This window comes from Malaclemys terrapin, chromosome 8, assembly GCF_027887155.1.
Source record: "Malaclemys terrapin pileata isolate rMalTer1 chromosome 8, rMalTer1.hap1, whole genome shotgun sequence".
Classification (NCBI taxonomy): Eukaryota; Metazoa; Chordata; order Testudines; family Emydidae; genus Malaclemys; species Malaclemys terrapin.
The window spans coordinates 86858042-86881415 of record NC_071512.1 but is presented as its reverse complement, the minus strand read 5'-3'; the positions used below and the strand labels follow the sequence as shown (position 1 = coordinate 86881415).

At 39.5% G+C, this 23374-nt stretch overlaps 1 protein-coding gene and 1 non-coding gene across 2 annotated transcripts in view; both read left to right on the top strand.

The window, feature by feature from the left end:
* Positions 1 to 16930, top strand: part of ACADM (acyl-CoA dehydrogenase medium chain) — a 36652-nt gene extending 19722 nt beyond the window's left edge. Inside the window, exons 7-12 of the mRNA XM_054038225.1 lie at positions 2501 to 2631; positions 3895 to 4003; positions 5970 to 6110; positions 6215 to 6310; positions 6917 to 7165; positions 16053 to 16930. Of these exons, the coding sequence (XP_053894200.1) occupies positions 2501 to 2631; positions 3895 to 4003; positions 5970 to 6110; positions 6215 to 6310; positions 6917 to 7165; positions 16053 to 16124 (798 nt within the window). The 3' untranslated portion in view covers positions 16125 to 16930. The remainder of the gene's footprint in view (positions 1 to 2500; positions 2632 to 3894; positions 4004 to 5969; positions 6111 to 6214; positions 6311 to 6916; positions 7166 to 16052) is intronic.
* LOC128842639 (small nucleolar RNA SNORD45) lies at positions 7573 to 7664 on the top strand. The gene has a single exon (XR_008446067.1). It is a non-coding gene; the product is annotated as a small nucleolar RNA SNORD45 (small nucleolar RNA).
* Positions 16931 to 23374: the final 6444 nt, after the last annotated feature.

Sequence of the window (23374 nt, the reverse complement as noted above, 5' to 3'; positions counted from 1 at the left end):
ACGTGAGAGGAATATATTTCCGTGTGTTTATGGTGTGTGCGTGGGTGTGTGTGTATGTATGTATGTATTACATACTTGACAGCCCATTGTTGTGTGTATTTGTATTTGTGATGATAGACTGATTGTCAGAGCATAACAGTTAGGTTTTTTTGGCAAGTATGAATGCCATCTCAGTGTTATTTCTGATACTATGATACTTGAAGGGTGGAAAGACAGCATTTCTTTAACAGCTAAACCAAGCCATGCCTCATTGTGACACAGAGGCTCATTTGTTCTTGTCATAAATATAAAGGGAAGGGTAACCATCTTTCTGTCTACAGTACTATAAAATCCCTCCTGGCCAGAGGCACAAAATCCTTTTACCTGTAAAGGGTTAAGAAGCTCAGGTAACCTACCTGGCACCTGACCAAAAGGACCAATAAGGGGACAAGATACTTTCAAATCTGGGGAGGGGGGAAAAGGCTTTGTTTTGTCTGTTCTTTGTCTGCTCTGTGCGCTTGCCGGAGACAGATCAAGAAGGCAAGCAATCCAACTCAGTTAGAATTAGTGAGTAATAATAAGGAAATGCATTAGCTTGCTTTTATTTTGGCTTGTGATTTTCCTTGTCTAGAGGGAGATTTTGTCTAGAGGGAGGTTTATCCCTGGATTTGTAACTTTAAGGTTTTGCCTAGAGGGGAGATCCTCTATGTTCTTGAGTCTTCTGTTATTCTGTAAAGTTCTTACCATCCCGATTTTACAGAGGTAATTCTTTTACCTTTTCTTAATTAAAATTCTTCTTTTAAGAACCTGATTGATTTTTTTTTTTTTCATTGTTTTAAGATCCGAGGGTTTGGGTCTATGTTCACCTGTACCAATTTGTGAGGATATTATTCTCAAGCCTCCCCAGTAAAGAGGGTGTAGGGGCTTGGGGGATTATTCTCAAGCCTGCCCAGGAAAAGAGGTGTAGGGGGTTGGGGGGGATATTTGGGGAAGGTAGGACTCCAAGTGGCCCTCCCTAAATGTTTGTTTAAATCACTCGGTGGTGGCAGTGTTACTTAATTCAAGGAATAGGGAAATCGTCATGGCTGGAAAAATGGAAGACTGGTGAGAGAAACGATCTTGAACAAATCCTGTACCTTGCTAGCTTAAGTTTGAGACTTTTTGATTTGTTAGTAACACTTTATAACATTATTCCTTTTTCTTGGCACCATTTATCCTATGTCCTATTGTAAATAGATTTGTTTTATTTTTACCAATTCAGTGGTGTGTTTAAAGGGAAAGGTGTATTTACCCCAGTTAAGTTAATAAGCTATAATGCGCTTTTGTGTCTTTAGAGGAACAAACAAACATTTATTATTTCTCTGAACTGTCCAAGAGAGGGCTGGACATTAGAGCACATAGTTTGGGGAATAATTGGGATTGGGAGTGTGTTGGAGTCACTCTGCAAGTATTAACCCAGGCTAGTAGAAAGTCACGTGGGGTGACTGGCGTGTTGCAGGCAGGCTACTGGGGTCAGAGTTGTAGGACCAAAGCTGCAAATAGACATAGGTACTCAGGGCGTGACCTGCATGTTGTTGCTGACCGTGAATGTCATAGCTTGGAGTTATAGTAGCAAAGCATTTGAGGCACCCAAGGTTACAGGGCAGGCGGTTACTCAACCCCTCGCTATTCTGGATTGCATCCTGAACCTTGTGATACTCATACAATTGTGTTTTTTTGTACTCATTAGAAGAATTACAAACACTGGACTAAAGTCTACTCTCTGACACACTGGTATACTCTTCTGTGTCAAATAAGGAACTTTCACTATTCAAAATTATACTGGTATTAGAGTCTAAATTTCTTTCTGCTGTAAAAGTGTAACAGACTGCATTACAAGCGTCCCTGTGTTCCATCAGTAGTGTGACTTAAGCGTATCCTTTGGGGACCATTTCCTAGAGGTGAGAGGGAAGTCCATTCCTTTTTAATGCATGAGTTTTCTGCCAGCAACGTGCCATTTTTACTAGTGCACAATTGCTTACATCACTGGATTGAGACCACCATTTTTTTAATATAGGCACCTAAACATCAAATATAAACTTTCAGTCACTACCAGCCTGGGCTGGATTCAAATTAGCAGCTTAAATTATTAACAATTTTTACATTATGGTGCATCAGGGATATAAAGATAACAGGGGAGACTTAAAAAATAAAAATTAAATTGAGTTGCTACCCACATCACTTACTACTTTCCTATTACTTCAAAAAGTAAACTGCACGATATGCCTTGTCAAAATTTTCCATAATATCTAGTAAGTCACTCTGGAAATTTAAACCTGTTAAACATACTTTTGCTTTTTATCTACTTTTTTTTGGTAAGGCTTCTTTTAATGCATTTGTGGAAACACATTGAGTGAGATGAAAAACATCAAGACCATTGTAAGTAATAGTTTGGTACCTACACAGTGTGATAATTTATACAGTCCTCTTCATTAAATGAAGTGACATTTGTTACTTGATGCCTTGCTTTTTTTTCTTTTAGGCCTACTGTGTAACAGAACCTGGAGCAGGCTCTGATGTGGCAGGTATAAAAACGAGAGCTGAGAAGAAAGGAGATGAATATGTCATAAATGGTCAAAAGATGTGGATCACCAATGGTGGCAAAGCTAACTGGTACATTAACTGCTTGTTAATCTGCTGTATGGTTTCAACTACGTTGTGTTCAGCCCTTCACCATGTTTTATATATAACAGAAAATTTTCTCTGATATATTAAAATAGGTATTAGGCTCTCTTTTATGATCCTCTTCTAAATCTTCATGTTCATTACATTATATTTTGAGCTGTGATCAATATATCACTACAGAATTTTGCAGCTAACAATACACACTTGAGTGCCCCACAAGATCTACTAAGGAAACCATCAGATAACAAAACTTCTGAAAATGCGTTTGATAGCAGCATGATTTAAAAGCCAATCAATTCTATCTATTTTTAAAGGGAGGGAAAAGTACAGAGGATGACTTACTTGCACAGTACTCAAAAGAACTTGTCTTATTATTCATTACTCTGCCTTGATTGTATACATGGTCATTGAGCGTAGTTCTTTCTTCTAGCCACATATACGGCTAGAAGACGCTTGTCACTTCCCACACAGATGGTTATAAAAAGCAGTTACATTTATGTGGTGTCTTAAAAAGAATACTTTCCAAGCTATCCCCAAATCTAAATGATGTTGCCTTGAAGTCTGAAAAGAGCATTTTTTAAAAAGTACAGTTCTCTCATCCTGCCCTAGTTAATATCCTGTTGTACAACCTGCTTCAGAGAAATCTGCTTAATGGTTCAAGATCTTTGAGGAACCATTTAATAGCACCTAGCATCTGTCTTATGTCATCAAAGAATACTACAAGGGTGACTTATCAAATTTGTTGCATTTTTCTTTTAGAAGTGAGCTGCAACTTAGACATAGAAGAATAAAATTAATCCCCTCTATGGGATCATATGATAGTTCTAAAGATTTTCACACAATCACCTGCTCCCCTAATCCTTGATCTGCTATTAAATGACTCATCTCTGCAATAGCATTATCATAACATTCCTAAAGATAGTAACTAATATAATAAAAATGTACATTACACTATGAGGAAAGGGTCCTTTGTATCAGTTATTTGTCCTGTGTAATTTTGTTGGCACTTAGATACCACAGTGGTGGGTGTACTGGAAGTGACTCAGTAGAAATATTTCCAATTTAAAGCCAGCTGTCTACTGTTCATATCATCTACCAGAAGAAAAGAACTTAATGCTTCCTTTTTAGAATCTCTTGATAGGGTTAATGTTATATGGTATTTAGTATCTATCTTAAAAAAACTTGCATTTGTTTATCTCTTAATCCTGAAGACAAGTTTGAGCCACTCAAGTTACTATGTGTTTGCACTAGGTATTTTTTGTTAGCTCGTTCCAATCGTGATCCGAAAGCCCCTGCCAGCAAAGCCTTTACTGGATTTATTGTGGAAGCAGACAGCCCTGGAATCCAAATTGGAAGAAAGGTGGAGTATATATGCACAGATATTTATAAGCGTGCTAGCTGTGGTACTAGGAGTTGCACTGCTCTGCTCAAAAACAGTAATGTTAAAGGAGAAAGTACTATTACTTGATTGATTTTTAACATATTAGGTACACAACATAACTGTGCCTAGCACAAGAAAACTTTTTTGTACTCATTGCGATTTCTATATTCTGACTCATTTTTAAAGATGTTTGAAATAAATTAGTGGTGACTTACTAGGTCTATCATATTAGTATTATGGGTTTATTTCAAGTAAACACGAGGCTTGGTCACCTGGATGGTTTGAAGAAAAAAAAAAAAAAAAAAGCCTGATTTTATCTTGTTTACACTGGTGGAACTCTATAAATAACCATGGAGTTACACCACTGTACATAAGAAATATTTGAAATCAGAATTGCAGCTAAGACCTCTTTTTTTTTCTTGCAATCAGAGGACTTTCTTTGTTTTGACTGCTGATCTGTGTGTGTCTGCAAGGAAGCATGACTGGTGGGAGTAAGGAAGGAGCAGCTTATCTGCAAAACCCCGCACCTTGAGTTCTGTCTGAAAAGATTTTACCTATTGTTTCAAATAACATCTAACTATTGAAAATGAAAAACTACTTTTCCTCTGAGGGTCCTGTGGCACCTTTAAGACTAACAGAAGTATTGGGAGCATAAGCTTTCGTGGGTAAGAACCTCACTTCTTCAGATGCAAGTGAAGAAGTCACTGCTTTTTACAGATTCAGACTAACACGGCTACCCCTTTGATACTTATCCTCTATATTTTACTGTTGTGTATTTGACATAACTTCCCGTATAGTCAGTTTCATTGGATCCTCTGCATAGAGAGCCTGTCTCTTTTTCTTGGTAAGGTGGGTGTTTAAAAAGCAACAGGAAGGAAAAGGAAAGACGTGATTACACACCCACAAAAATTGTCAAGGAGATGGAGGTGGAGAAGGGGAATGACTCATGGGCCAGTGTGGTACCTGAAACCAATTTGCCAACTTGATTGGCAACTTGAAATGTCCATTTAATTAGAAGAGGAACATATGTCTCCTTTCCTTTCCTGACTCCCAGCCATGGCTGTTCTGTCACTTGAACAGTACCACTATGCAGCAGGTGGAGCCATGCTACCGATCAAATTTGTTGTTTTACATTGTGGAGCGGTATCCTAAATGCTTGTTTACCGGTTGCTCTATTTCTTGGGGGTGATCAAAGGGACTCTGTCATATCAACTTAAACCTGAAATTTATATTTTTGTATTTTTTTTTAAATAAATCCAAAATTAAATCAACCTTGTACAAAACAAACTTCAGTAGAAACATTTTTGACTTTGTAACATTTCAATAGAATCTATTTCTGAAAGAACAATTTCTCTCAAAGAGCTGGTCACTAAAATGTTTTGTTGCTAGTGCATGAAAACCAAAAAGTGAAACTGCTTTAGAAAATGGCTGTAAGCAAAAGGTGAAATTAGCAATTTTCATTGTGCTTAGAAAAATAAAGGGAATAAAAAGCATAAGGAAAAGAATGATTGATTTTTTTTTTTTTTTTTTTTTTTCAAAAAAATCATTGTTTTAATAAACTCCTTGAGTGTTTTTAGCATAAGTAAAGAAATTTGTTTTTGGTTGCTTATTTATCAACCAGAAGTAACTCTTCAAGATTTAAAAAAATGCAGTTATGTCAAAGCTGTTTAAGTTTTTGCTCTCAAGAAAGCTAATCTGTCTTTTGTTTAAAAATATGGTTTATAAAACAAAGGGCAGTGGTTAATTGCAGTGCAAATAGGTATTTGCCTGTGGAGTTACCCAATATGCATGTCTAAGTGCTCTGTGGGTGCATCTGGTGTGTTTAACTTAGATTTTTTAAACCAGGTTTTCAGTTTCAATTTCTTTTCATGTAAATCAAAATTTAGAAAACATCATGCCATGGAAGTATTCAGTTAGTTATACCTTTTGTAAACTTCCTTTTCAGGAGTTGAATATGGGTCAGCGCTGCTCAGATACAAGAGGTATTGTCTTTGAGGATGTGAGAGTGCCCAAAGAAAATGTTCTAAGTGCTGAGGGAGTTGGTTTTAAAATTGCTATGGGAGCTTTTGATAAAACCAGACCTCCAGTAAGTAGCAGAAATAAGGTGCTTTTTTAAAAAAATAAACAAAAAAACTTAAGGTAAAAGTGGAGAATTCAGATTTTATTATGTACTGTATTTGAACTATACAGGTAGCAGCAGGTGCTATTGGGCTAGCACAGAGAGCATTGGATGAAGCTACTAGGTATGCTTTGGAAAGAAAAACCTTTGGAAAACCAATTATAGAGGTAAGTTAAGCAAAAAGTTACAAGCCACAGTTTCGTAGCACATGTTGTTAAGATATTCTATTTTCATGGGACTAATTTATAGTATCCTTCTGCCCTCACTCTGCTTTTTCAGATGGGAAGGTAGAGTTGAGCACGCCATATAAAACCATAAATAAAGCTAACCAGGTACTAAGTCCAGAAACTTTTTTAAAGAATGAATTGGTAAATGGTGATAGGTCATTTGAAAGCACTGTGCTGGGACTGAATTACATCAACCAGATACTTCAGTTTCCTTACTTATTGGGCAGGAAGCTGCAGGGAAGAGAAGACTTGATACCAACTTTTCTTTTTGATGTAAAGCAGGATACAGACCCTGTTAATAATGTAGCTAAACAGTGCAGTTCAAAGCTAAATTTTGTAATTAAATAGGTTTTAATTTTTAATTACTTGGGACTATGCCCTGAGCTACAGGTGTGAGATTCTGCCATCCCATAGTATATCTCTGAACAGAATTAATTCCATATGCTGCTTTGCCCACAATATTAAAGAAGCTACATTGTTTCTTTTGTATTCCCTGTAGAATCCTAACTAGGTAATATTAACTTGCTTTTATTTTAACAATCGTAGCACCAAGCAGTGTCCTTCATGCTGGCTGAAATGGCAATGAAAGTGGAACTAGCTAGACTGGCTTGCCAAAGGGCTGCTTGGGAGATTGATGCGGGTCGCAGAAATACTTACTTCGCATCCATTGCCAAGGCATTTGCTGGTGACATTGCAAACCAACTAGCTTCAGATGCGGTCCAGATTTTTGGAGGAAATGGATTTAATAGTGAATATCCTGTAGAAAAACTAATGAGAGATGCCAAAATCTATCAGGTAAGTAAAACAAATAATTAAAATATTACTATAGGGGTCGTGTTAGGTCTATAAAATAAGCTAGTGGTTGCTTGCTTTTAAAATTGATTACTAAATAATATTTGAAAAGCTGCTTTCTCCCTGCCCACCTCACTTTTTTTGTGTGCAGGTTTTGCTTTGCATCTTTCGAGGTAGGATGCATCTTCTAGGTAGACTGGGGAAGGAGGCTAGCCAAGAAGGCAGCTTGGGACTCTATCACTGAACTTGTTTTAGCCAAGGTTAAGCAGCATGTCGTAGTAGCACTTCATTCACTCCATTGCTCCTATTTTGGAGGGAGCTGGGATGATGGATTGGAAAAAACAGTTCTGGGCTATCCCAGGAGTGAGGAAGGGGAGGATATTTGGCTTTGAGAGGCAAGTAGCTTCCAAAATCAGTGATGAGCCTTGGCATGTATTGTCTGAAACTAAAGTTGATGACAGTCACTACTCTTTTTAGCTCTTAAAATTACTCTTGAGATCTGAGAGATGTGCTACTTGTGCCTTCAGTTTTTAGAACATTCGTATATTATGTGGATATTTTTATTCTGGGACTTGAGTGTCTCTTCCAAGTAAGAGCCATCTTTCTAAATGCTATCTTAAGTCTGAATACAGAAATGTTGGCATGGCAAGTCCGCATATAGGCTAAAACACCATTCTTAAACTTGGCTTAAACATGCTTTGTCCTGACCCCACACTACATGGCCAGTACTTAAGCAGCCTGAATTAGTTTTAATGAAATATGGTTCTCAGCCCAATTCAGATAACTCTTAAACTAAGCAGCAACATAAAGGGCTGTATGTAGTAAAAGGAAGGCTGCCTCTCTTAGCACTTTGTTGGTATAGCAGGTATCCAGTGTTGTCTTAGCAAGCTCCTCTGAAATGCTGTTGTGGAAGCTCAGTGAGGCTCAATTTCACAGCGGGGAGCAGCACCTGGTTAGGCAAGGTAAGAGGAAGCAGAGACTGAAAGGAAAGAAATCAAAATGTAGAGAAGAATATAGACTTTAATCTCCGACTTCAGTCTGTTGGTTCTTAAACAGTTTTTAAGGAAACTGAAATGATACAAAACAATTAATATAAATAATCAAACTTACAGACTATTTTAAAAGGCTTTCTGAAGTGGAGATTGAATTTTCTTCTTCCTTACATGATGATCCACTGCACTTCCCTGTTGCAAAACTGGTGGTAATCTTCACCCATTTGCCAAGTCATATAGGCAGAAAGGAGGGACCCATAATAAAAGCATTTTATGATTACTTAAACTAAAAGCCCCTTCAAGTACTCAAAGTGCTGCAGTACTAGTGCCAAGCAGAAGTTATCTCAGGAACATTATTGATACTAATTACTCTTCTAAAGGAATGATTGTGAAAGAATTCCTTTGCACAACCAGGGGGCACAGTACTTTATTTCTAATACTAACTATCAAGTGCAGGAATAGGAGCAACTAAATAATTCTAAAAAGGATTTGGTTCTTTCACCACGCAATGCATTTCCTAAGCCACAAAATATTTATCCAACCTTCCTGTGAAGATGCTGGCAAGTTCTAATGGTATAAAGAGAGTTTAGAAACCATGTTCTGTGACTAACTATCAATGTAATTGGTGGGAAACTTTTCTTTGCTGCTCCTGTTGTTTTTGGTTCACATGAATGATATAAAACTATTTCATTATTCTCATTAATTATTATAGTCCTGAAGCTGTTCTGGTTTCCTCTTTATATATGAGAAAAAAGAAAGGAAGCTGCAACCTTATTCTGTGTTTAGTACAGCACGTTTCTATACCCTCTGCAGAACCTGAAGACGCGTATTCAGGTAGAACGCTGTTTAGTTCTCTTGTCCCATGACAGCAATCCTCTTTAACTTTTCCTCTACTTTATTTTTCTCTGATATAGGGAAGCAAAATAAGAAAGAAATGGGAGGCTTTCATCTATGAGTTTATTCCTTGGTCTGGATTGAGGAGCCATTTTGTCAGTGTTCCTTGGGCAGCTCAGTTTTTCCACAAGCAAGCAGTGGATAAGGCAACTGATGTCTGTAATCCTAGGCTCTGAAATTCATCTTCCAGTGATGCTCTTGAGCTTTCTCTCATGATTATTTGCCAGTCCATGAAGTGTGTAACATTAACTCTCATCCAGAAAATGGACAGCATTCATCTACAGCTGATAGACAAGGCCTACATCCTTCAGAACAAGTGTTACTCTGGTAGTGAGATTAGTGTCTCAAGAGCCTTTTTTAAAAAGGGAGATTCTGTCTTGGACTATTCAACTACGTGTAATGGTCCAGATTCTCCCCTGTGGTGTGACTGCTTCATAGCATAGTAGTATCCTCCAGCAGCACAAAAGCAGGTTTAGACTAAAGTGTATGTGGCTGGGACTTTCCTGTGACCTCTGGCTGCTCAAACAGCCTTTCAGGTCCATTGGCAGATGGTGTGCGTTAGAGAAGCTAAGAAGCTGCTCTGACTCACACCAGAGAACCAGTTCAAGATAAGAGGAGCACAACTATGGCTTTGCATTCCCCAAGTTTAGCTGTGGCACACACAGCCAGCCAAGGATTGGGGCCCAGATCTTGTTCCAGTTCCATATGTGTGTCTGTTTCCTTTGCCAGTGAATCTATAAATAGTGTTATGGGACCATCTATTGGAAAGAAACAGGAAAGAGTTGTGAAAATCCAGCCCAATTACACAAGTCTCGGGCAAAACATCCTCCCTTCCAGTTCTTTACCTTCTCTACAGAAAAGCACAGTCCACTCAAGCTCTGTCCCAGTACCCTCTCTGGTCTCTGAGTGTACCCCTTCAGGTTCAGACATCGTGCCTTTACCTCTCCTAGACTGTAATCCCACAATTTTCCCATTCTTAGACTGGGCCCTGGGCTACTGTACCCTGTCATGCCCTGTATATAAGCTATGCTTACCCAGCAGGTCTGACTGGGTTTAACAGTTCTTCCCTTTGAGAGTCTGTGATCAGTGGTGAATATTGTGACCAGACAGCTTGTTAAAAACAAAGTATTGTTTATGTCTCACAGTAGGAACAAAGCATAAAAGAAAAAGGATTTTAAAACAAATTATAATCTACCCCTGTATCTGTCTTACCTGAGATAACATTTTACCATCCTGTGTTTATAACCTAAGCAGGCCAACCTTCAGACACCCCAGCAGGTGCCTGTGTTGGTGTGGTTTCCCCAAACAGCTCCCCAGTCTCTTATAAACTGATATTGACCTTTTGATCTTCTTGTGTTCCCGAGTCTTTCTGTCTAGCATTGTCTCTTAACAACCACAAAGTGCCTACCAAATAGTGACTTATTTTGAGTCAGTTTTCCTTTGTTTGTTTTTCCTGACATCTGCCCCTCCCCCATTACTAACCCAACATAGTCATACAGTAAACGTTGCCAATAACTAAGTCGTCAAACAACAGTAATAGAACAGATCCATATCCATCGTAAGCTCTTCAAATATTTTTACTGTGTAACTAGGATGCCTGGGGTTTGTAAAATGGTTTTAGGTTGTCATCTTTATAAATGGGCTATTAAGTTTCAGAGTAATATCTTTTTATATCAGTCACAACATTTATCTGAGAAATCTATCCAGATGTTTGATTTTATGTTTCCTAAAGTGATCTGTAGTAGGTTCGCGCCGGGGCTCTACCCTCCGGGACGGAGGGGCACCACACCGACTCACTACAGCACAGACAGTCAAAGCTCAGGCCCCTTTACGCAGGGGCTGAGCGACCTCCTCCTCCCCCCCCCCCCCCCCCCCCCCCCCCCCCCCCCAGTTCAGGGAGCTCAGGCCCTCAGGCAGGGCTGAGCAAACAATCAGCTAGCTCAGGCCTTTTGGTGCAGGGGCTGAGCAGCAATCAACAGTTTAAAGGAGGCCCAGGCCCTGGATCAGGGCGGGGCACAAACAGTCACAGCTCAGGCCCCTTTGGTGCAGGGGCTGAGCAACCATCAGTTATGGGGCTCATGCCCTCTGGTGCGGGGGCTGAGCAACAATACACTTGGGGGGAGGCCCAGGTTCCTACCTGAGCGTTGGGTGAGGGGGAAGCCTGCCACCCGTGAGCGGGGGTGGCGGGGGGGATGCAGGCCCACCCACTCCACTGCGTCCCAGCCCGGGGCCCTAGCAGCGGTTACTGCCGCTGCTGGTCAGTGGGGTGTCCTGACCAAAACACAATGACATCGGCTCAAATTCCATCTTGTCTTGCAGTTGGCAGAGGGGCCCCTGGCCCAGTGCCTGCTGGCCTCTAATGCCTGAAATCTCCAGAGAAGCATTTGGGGCATTTATCATCGAAGACTATTTAGTGGCCAACACATTATTGCAGTCCATGCTGGATGTCATAAATGCTTCGGCCAGAGTTATGGCTTCTGTGGTGACCATGAGAAGAACGTGCTGGCTGCAGAATTCAGGCATTATTCCCGACATGCAGCAGGGCATAGAGACTGGGTGGTGTTTTCACACAAGATGGATGAGACCCTGTCCTCCTTCAAGGATTTTAAGGCTACCCTAAGTTCCTAAGGGGTGAATACACCAGCAGTGAAGAGGTGCCACTTCAGTGGTTAACCACAGCAACAATACCATCTGCAGTGCACCTTTGGGCAACCTTTTGCTCCCTTGAGACAGCGGGATTACCTCAGAAAGGGTCATAGATCCCAGACGAGGAGGCTGTCGAGTCCATGGTTTGACCAATCGATACACCTCCTGCTGGTGCCCTCCAAGTGCCCATTTTGACTCTGCTAGCCGATCGCTAGCCTAGGGTCCAGAATCATCTTGTGGACCATCTCAGCAGGAATTTTCCCCTGAACCATGAGTGGTCTCTAAAGCTCTGTGTTCTGCAAGTCATCTTTGCAGCGTGGGGCATCCCAATGATTGACCTGTTCGCTACAAGGGACAACAGGAAATGCCATCTCTTCTGCTCTCAGGGTGGCCTCAAGGACACCTTCCATCTCATTTGGCAATTGGCTTTCCTGCATGCTTTTCCTCTGATCCTGATCATTCCACAGGTCATCGTCAAGCTGAAAGCAGATCGGGCCAAGCTCATCCTCATTGCCCTGGCATGGCCGAGGCAGTGCTGGTTTTCCGACCTTCTTGCATTGTCACTTCGGCCTCCTTCCTCTCCATCCTGACCTGCTCATGCAGAACTACGGTCACACCTTGCATCCGGCACTTAGCTCCCTCCCTGCATCTTATGATGTGGCTGGTCTGTGGTTGAATGAGGAGGAAGAGTGATGTTCTGCAGCTGATTGATAGACGTACTCAGTAGTATAAAACCCTCTACCAGGATGGCCTATTTGGCAAAGTGGAAGCGTTTTTCAATGTGGTCATTGGCCTGCGGAGTTCAGCTGACACTAGCTAGTATCCAAGGCACCTTGGACTATTTGCTACGTCTTCAGTTGTCAGGCTTACACTTAGGTCATTGAGGGTGCATCTAGCAGCAATCTCAGCCACTCATTCATGAAAGATCAGTGTTTTCCAAAGCCACAGTGGAAAGATTCTTCAAAGGAATCCTTCATCTCCACCTGCCGGTGCAGGAACCAGTTCCCTTGTGGGATGTTACCACCATTTTAGTGACTCTTATGGGACCTCAGTTTGAGCCCCTGGCATCCTGCCCCTGTCCTCTCATGTCAAAAAACTGCCTTCCTCGTGGCAATAACTTCTTCGAGGAAAATATGTGAATTGCAGGCAGAACCTCCCTGTGATGGCAGAGCCTCCTTACACACAATTCTCCAAAGACCAAATGATGTTTCGGCTGCACCCAAAGTTTGTTTCTCAAGTGGTCTCTGCTTAATTTAAACTAAGCAGTATATTTGCTGGTGTTTTTTTCCTAAGCAGCATTCCTCTCCAGAGGAGCAGTGTCTTCACACATAGAAGGTCAGACATAGTCTGATGTCCAATCTGGACAGGACTACAGCCTTTCAGGCTTCACAGTCTCTGTGTTTGTGTGGTCTGCAGGCAGTACGAAGGGGCAAGCAGTTTCCTCACAGATGATCTCTAAGTGGATAAGTTCCAGCATCATGACTGCATATGAAATCGCTTTGGCTATGCTTCCTCTGTGGGGTGTGAGCTCATCCTATGAGCGTGCAATCTATATCAATAGCATTCCTAAGTGACATCTCAGTATTGGATATTTACAGGGCTGCCACATGGTTGGTGATACATACATTACAAACCATTGTGCCACTACCATGGCATCCAGAGCAGATGCAAACTTTGGGAAGGTGGTCGTGCAGTCCTTGTTTAAATAGACTTTGAGACGCACCCCCTACAGGTACTGCTTGAGTCACCTAAGTGGAATACCCAGCAGCATTTACTCAAAGGAGAAATGGTTACTTACTGTAACTGTAGTTCTTTTGAGACGTGATGCAGATGTGTATTCCACAACCCACCTTCTGTCCCCTCTGCATAGGCATCTAGTTTCTGGGCATTCAGTGCAAAGAAACTAAAGGGGGTCAGGGTGGCAATACCTCAATAGCCAGGGATGGGGCTATGGCCTCAAGGTGCGAGTGCTGCCCCTCTAGAGGGACTGTTAGGCAAAATTCTCCACATCTAAATGGTGTGTGCACACATCTAAGTGGAATACGTGTCTGCATTACATCTCAAAGAACCACAGTTGCAGTAAGTAACAGTTTCTTGTCTAAAGTGTCCAGAGCCTTTTAGTTCTATAATTGCCTTATAAGTATTTTTATTATTTAAATCTTTCTCCCGGGAACTTGGATTTATTATTGTTGATTTTTATCATCCGTTTTCTTTGGGACTGAGGGAATGGTAAATGATTTTTATTTGAAAGAAAAAATCTGAGTAGGTCTCTAAATTGTCTACATTCATCTTCTCGGAACTTTATTGATTTTGATTAATCTTTTTTATAATTATGATGGATAATGTCTGAGCTTATATTTAAGAATTTTAAAATTTTTTATTGATTTAAATTTTCACCATTGCAGGAAATTATGGTGAGGTCAGGCAATTATTTAATGACAGTAGACGTTCAGATTCAAAAAGTTAAAGCTTTATAAACCGTTAATACATAAATTGTTAATATCACATTTCAAAATAAACAAAGTAAATATCCGTAAATCAAGAAATTGTATCTGTTTTACTATTTATTCGCTAGTCCCTTTGTAAAACACTAATTTTAAATTGCTGGATTTTGACTCTGATAAATTCTCAAGCAGTGTTGACCCTAAGTTATTTTTGTTGGAAATATATTTTTGTCAGTTTGTGCATGGTGAAAGCGATATTTACTGACATTTACAGATAAAAAAATCTAATCCTTCCAAGCCTAGTTATGATTATCCCCATTAATCTCTATGGAGGAGTTATATTTGTGATACATCAGCTAATTATATAAGGAATTAAAGAGAAGAAAGCCTCAAAGTAGTTTCTTTTGTGGTTTTGATTGGTCTCCTGTTGTTGACATTTGTAGCAGTGTTTCATTATTAAACTTTCTTTAAAAATAATGAATTTGCTGAATTGATTGCAACATTCTTCTGAAGTCTGGATTGAGGAATTTTCATTCTTCAGACATTGATCATTGGTCACATGTTTTGGAGTGATTCTAATTTCCTTCAATATTCCATCTAACCATACTTCTCTAGTTCTAGTTTCTATTCCTAATATTTTGGGAAGCTTATGGAAAAGGATAATCCACAGTGTTGCTTCATCTGTCTGTAAAGAGTCTTTAAATGCCTTACTGTGTTTCATGCACTGTCACTTTAAAGTAAGTATCCCAGCCTCTGAAAGAGTTTGTTTTATTGCAGATTTATACCATCCTCCCATTTCTGATGCATGATACCTCACATGTCTCTTGCCCTCGATTACTTTTTGCACTTTATTGTCTACCCTACTGTATCACTGCCTGATGACAGACTGCATGTGCTCTTGGACATATGCTTCATCTACAAAAACTTTGTTTCTCATCGGTTCTTTTGTTCCATTTCTGTACTTGATTTCATTCAGTACTTCATACATTCTTCCATAGGCTGTTCTGATAAAGTTATTTTCCCCTTTTGTTCTCGATTTAGTCCCAATTACAAATCTAAGTAACAGTGACCATGATCTTATGTAGACGCTCCCTCTGCACAACTTAAAAAATAACCTTTGTGCTTAAAGTGCCCAAAATTCTTGAGCCTGAAGCTTGTTCTTGTTTTCAAACATGGGGTGTTAACTGAACCCTTTCTTGTGATATTTCTTAACAAGACTTGTAGGTTTTTCGTTGCTCAGATAATGCTTTGCAGTTATATACTGCCTTCCTTCTGGGAATCTTGAAACACCTGGTGGTGAAGATAATTATCTCTATTATGCAGTTGGTGAAACTGAGGCTGTGTGACCTTGACCAAATCTATAAAAGTCTTTAAAAGAGTTAGGAACTGAAATCATAACTCAGTCCTGTACTTTAACCACTGAATCATACTTTGTGTCTCCCATCATGCCTCTCTATTTTTGTGTACTGCCAAAAAGGATAAAGACCAAAATTTGATTTCAATCCTAGCACAAAGAGCTTCATAGTAAATGTTTCATTTTGTTGCCAGCACACAGGCTAAAACAGAGGGGTGGTTTGTGCAACAGGAGAAAAGGGGAGGGAGAGAGAGAGAGAACACCGTGCCAGAAAAGATACAAAAATGTGAGCTGAGAGATGAAAAAACACAGTATTACTGCAGGAGGAGGGAGGCATTGAAAACCTGATAAAATGGAGACAGAGACAACAAAAGAAATTAAGAAAGTAAGGGGGGAAGTGGCCATGAACAGTTTGGGTAAAAAGAACAACACTGCTTTACATACTTGTGAAGCTTTTAACGTTTTGTATGTTGTATTGAAACTGATCTTGCTATTTTTAAAAAGCTTTTAAAAACTGGCAGTGTAACACAGTAATGTAATGGTATCATAATTCTTTTCAGATCTACGAAGGAACAGCTCAGATCCAAAGGCTGATCATAGCACGTGAACATGTGGCCAAGTTTAAAAGTTAAGCAAAAGCATTGATGTTGGCTGTCAATGCCTTTATAAAGGAAAAGAGGGCTTTAAACTTTTTCTTGAATGCAGTTTAAAAAGAAAAAAATAAGAACCTTTCATTCACACTTTTGTATTATGTACTTTCTTAAACCTCAATTTTCCCCCCCCCCCCGTCTACAAATTTGGTATTTTCTAAAGCATATCTTTGGCCTCCAATATGGTATTGCATTGTTTTTTTAATAGTACATTTTTTCTCCTTAAAAGGGTCCAAACTTGCACACATTGGAATACATTGTAGTTTCATCATTGAATTCAGTAGGAGCAGATTTGGACCTAAGCAAAGAAAAAAATATCGAAACCTTTAATAAAAAAGCTATTACTCTGTTTCCTCAGAGATCATGTTCTGCTTCGTAGGTTTCAATTTCTTCTGTGTACTTACAGCTTTATGAGTTCTAGAAACTTGCACTTTCAGAATATTTAAAATTTAAGTATAGGTGAATGTTTAGGCCCTGCTAAATTATAATACTGTGTTCTGACATCAAAACAGGGATTATTGTTTTAGGAAAATAATATCACAGCAGCTGAATTATCACTTTATTTTACTATACTTGTAAATTGTCTATACATGTATGAGCAAAACCTGTTTTATGCTATGCCATTGTAAACAAACATGAAATTTGGTTTACTTGTGCACCATCTTTCATCTTATTTGTCTGGAACAAGTACTGATTTTTTTTTTTTTTTTTTTAATTCTGTCTATTTGGATGCATGTATTTTACCTTCTGTGCCTTAAAAAAAGCTATCGTATTGTATACAGTTTGAAGTTTGGTTTTTTTATTCTCCTCTCTCTCTCCTTCCTAAAATAAGACTTCTTTTTATGGATAAATACTATGAACAACTTTTGGGAACTAATGTTATGCGCAATAGTAGTTTCATTAACTACATATTTTTTTTATAGCAGAAAAACTGAACAATGACCATTCAGATTTTTTAGTTTCTTTGAACTGCACGCATTCAAAATCACCATAAGGGTTACTGTGCCACATTTTTGGTTATAGTATCCCTATTAAACATAAATATTACCTCAAGTATGATGATTGCTAGAAGCAGTAAATCACACAATGCAAAGTTTTTCCTGTCATGTTTAATAGTAAATGATTCGAAAGGTGTTTGTTAGTCATAGTGCTGAATTGCAATAATAAAAAACTACTTATTCTCAGAAAACAGATGTGCACTACTCATTTTTATTTTCAAATGAGGACCAGTTTCCTTCAAATAGACTATGGTAGAAATTGTATAACATTGTGAGGTATGATTGGTAATAGGATATTCAGATGTGACATTTTAAGTTACGTGTTCAAATCAGGTCCAGCTCAGAATTAGACAATTCATTTTTAGTCAGTCTTTGTGAATGAGTTGTTAATTATACTTTAATTATCCATGCCACAGACCACTGCAATGGACCATCCAAGTCGAGGCCAGAGGTTGCATAGCTTAGCCATGGAAATCTTGCTCATATTGGGACTAACTCACCTCTTCCAAATTATCATTGATACTTAGTGGGGTTTGATGAGGAGGGGAAGTTTACACTGATACTGTGCATGCTATGTATCTGTTTTGGGGATCTAACTAACCTCAGGCATTACTTGAACAGCAGTCAGAATCCAGCCACTGGAAGTGAACAAGTATCATGTCAGTTTCCAGGACTGTCAATCTTTCATGAGAACTAAATTCACATTTCAAGTTTTATTCTCTGTTCTGTTTCCTAGTTGAGGGTGAATCATTTTGTAGTAGGGGGTTTTTGTCTAAACTTACTAAAATAAGTATTTAAGGTGTCACGAGGCATAAATTTTGTTTTCAGGTAGTACTAGCAAAATGCTAATCCTCATAGAAGTCTTACTGAAGGAAAACAGAAGTGCTTGTGTGCATGAAGGCAGAATCATAACCGCTATGTAACTTACATGAAGAAAGCCTGCACCTGGCATCTATTATTGAAGAAAAGAAAAAAAAAACATGCACTTGAAAAAACTTTATTTTTCATATTGTGATTCTGCTCCTATTGAAGTAAATGCTAAAATCCCAGGAATTAGGCTGCTTGTCTTGTAACGTGCTGGTCTAAAGTGTCACTTGCACAATTTCACTTTTTACATGCTGGGTTCTCAGCTGCTCAGGCGTCACTTGTGAAAAAATCTGATACCTGCATATCTATCACTCTTGGTCCAAATTGAAGATAAAGATCCCACAGATCTACTTGGAAAGAATAAGGATCAACACTTTCCCCTCTCCATTTAAAAACAAATTCTCATCTGTAGAATGCTGTTTGAGCTATTGTTGAGTGTTTATGGCATTGACGTTTTGCCTGCAGTCATTGCAGTGACAGTATCTAACTTATGTGCTTTGGGCTACTTGGAGTACTTAAGAAAAAAAATCTGTTCTAAAAAAAGCTTGATAATCACTCCACTCTATAAAGAAGACAAATTAGTTTAAAATGCCATTTTTGCACTTATTCTAAAAAGATGATTTGGATGGAGTGCACTTAAATGTATACAAGCAAAAGTTTCCCTCGTGTGTGTGTGTGTGTGTGTGTGCAGTAGGATAGAGAGAGAACACAGAGAACCTTTTAAAAAGAAGGAATCATCCTTCTCTCCGCAATGGGATGCTCAAGGATAGGGTGCCATTTCCAACGGCTTGCAGCAATGATTTCACCCACCGTCCACCAGGTGCTATGAAGGAGTAGTAAAACCCACTGTTTACCATACTCCCAGTAACACACCAGCACCCAGGAGACATTGGGCCAGGGGTTCTCAAATTGGGGGTCGTGAGTTTATTACATGGGGGGGTCACAAGCTGTCAGCCTCCACCCCAAACCCCACTTTGCCTCCAGCATTAATAATGGTGTTAAATATATAAAAGTTTTTAATGTATAAGGGGGGGTCACACTCAGAGGCTTGCTGTGTGAAAGGGGTCACCGTACAAAAGTCTGAGAACCCCTGCATTAGGCCTTTCAAAGGGATAATGCTTCCTGATAAAATCACTAAGGTTGTGGTTACTCCCACTAACATGGCTGAGTCACGTAGGAGGTATAATGAATCCAAAAAGCCAAACTCTACCCTCACTTGCATCCTGTACTATCTCAGAGATTGTTGGGCTTATGCAGGGTGAAAAGAAGGCAAGAATCTGGCACTAAATGTGTCCAAAATGTATTCTCTTGAATCATCTTCTCCATTTTAGTCAGTCTTTAAGATGCCTCAAAAGAGGATTTCCACTGTAATATATTAGGTGGATAATGTCTTAAGTCCTTTGTGCTTTTCTTCATTTCCTACCCCTAGCTTTCATCAAACCATAACATTAATTTTTGCAAATGGGAAGTTTTGGTTCCTGAAACAAGCTATATGTAGGCATATGAAATATTTGCAACTTCAGAGCCCCTCCTCAGAGGATGTAATTAGTAAATGCACCAATTCAGCATATCAGGTGATGGGCCTCTTCTCAGTCAATTGCACTTGCAGTTCTGATTGCATTTGAGGAAGGGTTGTGCTCCCTGCATTCTGGCATCCTGCAGGAGCTTGGCTTCCCTGCCCTAAGGCTGCTCTAATTTGTGCTCTTTCCCATGGCTTTCAATAAGCCCTCGGGAAGCAGAGACTAGTCATAGTGCAGCATGCTCTGGCCACACTCCCAGTCCAACTCCTGCAGTGGTGGCTGGAAACAAGGCCAGTGCAGAACTCCTATGCTATCTCTACAGCAGCTGGGAAGACCTCTGCATAGGGGTTATTCTCAGAAAGCTGTTTCTGCCCACTTTAAGGCCCCTTTACACAACCAGAGTAATACACTAAGACTCCTTTTATAACAGAGTTGGGCTCCATCACTACATTACAGTGGTTGAACTGCTCCGGAGTGTATATATTTTTGTCCTTTCTGCATCCTTGGAATTTTTTTAAAGTGTTCTCAGTTTGCAGAAATTGTAAGAATCAAAGAAATAAATAGAATAAGGCAAAATATAGAGAATGATTAGCTAAATACCACTCTTTCCTATGTGTGGCTTTGCTTAGGATAATAAACCTGGTGACTATTGGCTGTTTTAGAAAACCTCCTTGGAGGACAGGACATGCTCAAAAAGGGAAATGGCAAAAATGTTACTAGGGAAAAGAGCAGAAGGGAGAAAAGGGACAGTCTTTTTTTTTTTTTTCTCTCAATGCCTCCGCTCACCAAACAAAAAACAAAACAAAACAAAAATGTCCATTATCATTTCTAGGAGAATCTCTTCTATGGGGACTTGATTAAACTTTTAACTTAGGTAGCGAAACAGGCAAAGGAATAGGAAAATCAGATGGTGGTTGTAGAAGACCATTCTCCACACTTTAACCGTCCTAGGTCTTGCTCTCCTTGTCAATCCCTGCTTTCCTAACCATGGTATGTTTAGTAGATTTACCTCTCAGAAGTTTAGACAAACCACGCCCTCAATCTAAATGGTGTTAATAGCTGTAACATGTCTGAAATCCCTTTCTGTATGTGTGTGTGTTTAAAAACAAAACAAAAAAAAGGCGGGGGGACGGGGGCGTTAGGACTGCTTCTTCCCACTTGGCTACACCATACATTCTTACAGCATGCACTCTAGTGGAAAATCTGTGTGATTTTTGGAGTGTTTACTTGTCTTGTTGGAGTGACTTATGTGATCTCATTTATTCATGTCTGTTCAGCATGTGAATTCTGTCATTTCTATCAGTCTGTACTTAGAAATAACTTTGCTCTGGGAACTGCTGAAAACGGCAATTTTCTGAGAGATTTTGTCACCAAGAAAGATTTCTCATAGAACTCAATATCCATGCACCTTTCCTTGGCTTCTTGGACATATTCCTCTTTGAGTGTTTTGTTTAACTATAGTCTTCTCCATCAGCTGAAATTTAACATCCAAACCCATGATTGGTGCTTATAGAGGACTTAGGTTATTTTTTTTTTTACTATTATTATTGACTGGAGCATTCGATAGAAGGCAAAGTCTGGCATGCAGACCATTTATTGTTCATTGTAGTTTTTTAATCTTCTTTAGTTATTGTAAATTGCCAGTTTGCTAACTCAGAGTATGTCAATCCTGCAACAGGTGATGCATACAAAAAACTGTAAGACTGAAAATTCACATTCAAATATCCTCTTTTTCTAGGGGTTTTCTACATATTACATCACATTGTTATACACTGCATTTCATCCTTTAGGATCCCAAAACATTTTACAAATCAAAATAACAAATATAAATTATACAGTGACACTCTGTACTCCATATTCACCACTTTTATATGATTATATGTTTCGTACAAAGCATGACTTGTGAGGTATCATTTAGAAACTCATAATCTGCTGACCATCATTGTCCTATTAAGATGTTTGTAACATTACTGGATGTAAAATTATGAGATTTTGCTATATGATTGTTACTGAAATATGTTGTAGTTCTGGGTAACACCCACAAACTAGTTTTTCAGAGCCAAAGGCACATAGCAACCCCAGACAGGTCAATAAAGTCAAGGGGGCTATCATTTAAACAGCCGTTCTTCAGCAATGGGGAAGTGTAAACAATAAATTTACATTTCCTCCCAGATATGGTGCAGATCTCACATATAAAGGGGACTGTTTATCCACCTCCCCCCCCCCCCAGTGGCGGGTGAGGAATAATCCTAAAAGAGAGGAGGTGGATATAAAAATAAAGGACAGTGACCTCCACAGGACCCTCATCCCTCCTCTCCTCTCCTCTTATATTGCTCTGCTCATACCATCAATGAATACCTGAAGAACTCTAAACTAAGGGGAATGGTCCCAGGCTGAAAGGAAGTCCAGCCTGAGAACTGTGAAGTGAGAATTGCCTGCAGTATCTAGTGTGGTAAGAATGATGTTTGCTTCAAATCTTATTTAGCTTGGTAAAGTTTAGGAATTAGCTTGCAGTTTTATTTTTTTTCTTTTGTAACCAATTCTGACTTTATGCCTTACCACTTATAATCACTTAATCTTTTTTTCTATTTAATAAACTTTTTATCTAAACCAGTGTGTTCGTTTGGAAAATCTTTACTCAGGTCAACAGGACTGGTGTATATTAATTACCCATCGTTGGAATGACAGACTAAATATGAACCTGTACAATCCAGTGGACTACTGAACAGTACAAGATGCACATTTGGGGGGAGGGGGGGGGAAGCGGAGGATCTGGGACTGATGGATATGTGGGTGTCATCCTGTATGGAATTCATGGATGGCTGGGCATAGCATTTGTGTACTCAGCTGGGAATGACTTTGCCTGCTGGTAGCTGTGAGTGAGCAGAGCCTGCAGGGGCTTGCTGTTCACTAGGAAAGCAGTGTAAAAGGCATCCCTAAGGAGACACACCAGTTCAGGTTGCACCTTGGGGAATATCACATGCACAGGATCACTTCTCCCAGTTCTGAAGTGCAATTGCCTCAGATGTAGAAAATAGTGACTGTTGAGTAGCACACAGACTACACAACTGTTTAGGTTAGGAAGGGCAGAACACCATTTCCATTTGCGACTTCAAGGAGAATATAGTTACTCTTGTTTTGAGCCAAATCCCTACTGTATGCACCTTTTCTGATCTAGAGTTCTAGATTCTAATACAAACATGTCAAGGTGTACAGTTTGCTGAGGAGTGTTTTCTGTTAGGGAAGAACAATATCTAAGCAGACTACACCAAGTTTGAAAAAACTGTAGCAGCAGGTCCTCTTCAAGCTTTCAGTACTTTACATCGAAATGTTCACCTCTCATTTGATTCCACTCCTCAGCTAGAAATTCCATATAAAATGACAGCAGATTTTCTCAAGTTCCTGTTCCTTTAAGAAGCTACAGCCAAGAGAAAGACTTACTCCTTTTGATGCCAGTAATATAAGAGCTTGCTAGTAATACAAGTATTAGTTTTGCAAACAATCTAAATGTGCTGTTATACATTCTGCTAAACAGCACTGGCTGTAGCTCCTTAATGAACAGGAACCCAAGAAAATCTGCCATCGTCCTATATTAGGGAGACAAAGTGGGTGAGGTACAGTAACTCCTCACTTAACGTCCTCCCACTTAATGTTGTTTTGAAGTTATGTCGCTGCTCCATTAGGGAACATACTAAGTTAAAGTTGTGCGATGCTCCCTTGTAAAGTGAGCCAAACGACATTATAAGGGAGCATTGCACAAGTTCCTCTTCTCCTCCCCCTCCCTCCCTCCTTCCCTTCCAGCGTTTCCCCTGCTCTCTGGCCGGCTTCGAAGGGGAAAGCGCCGCTT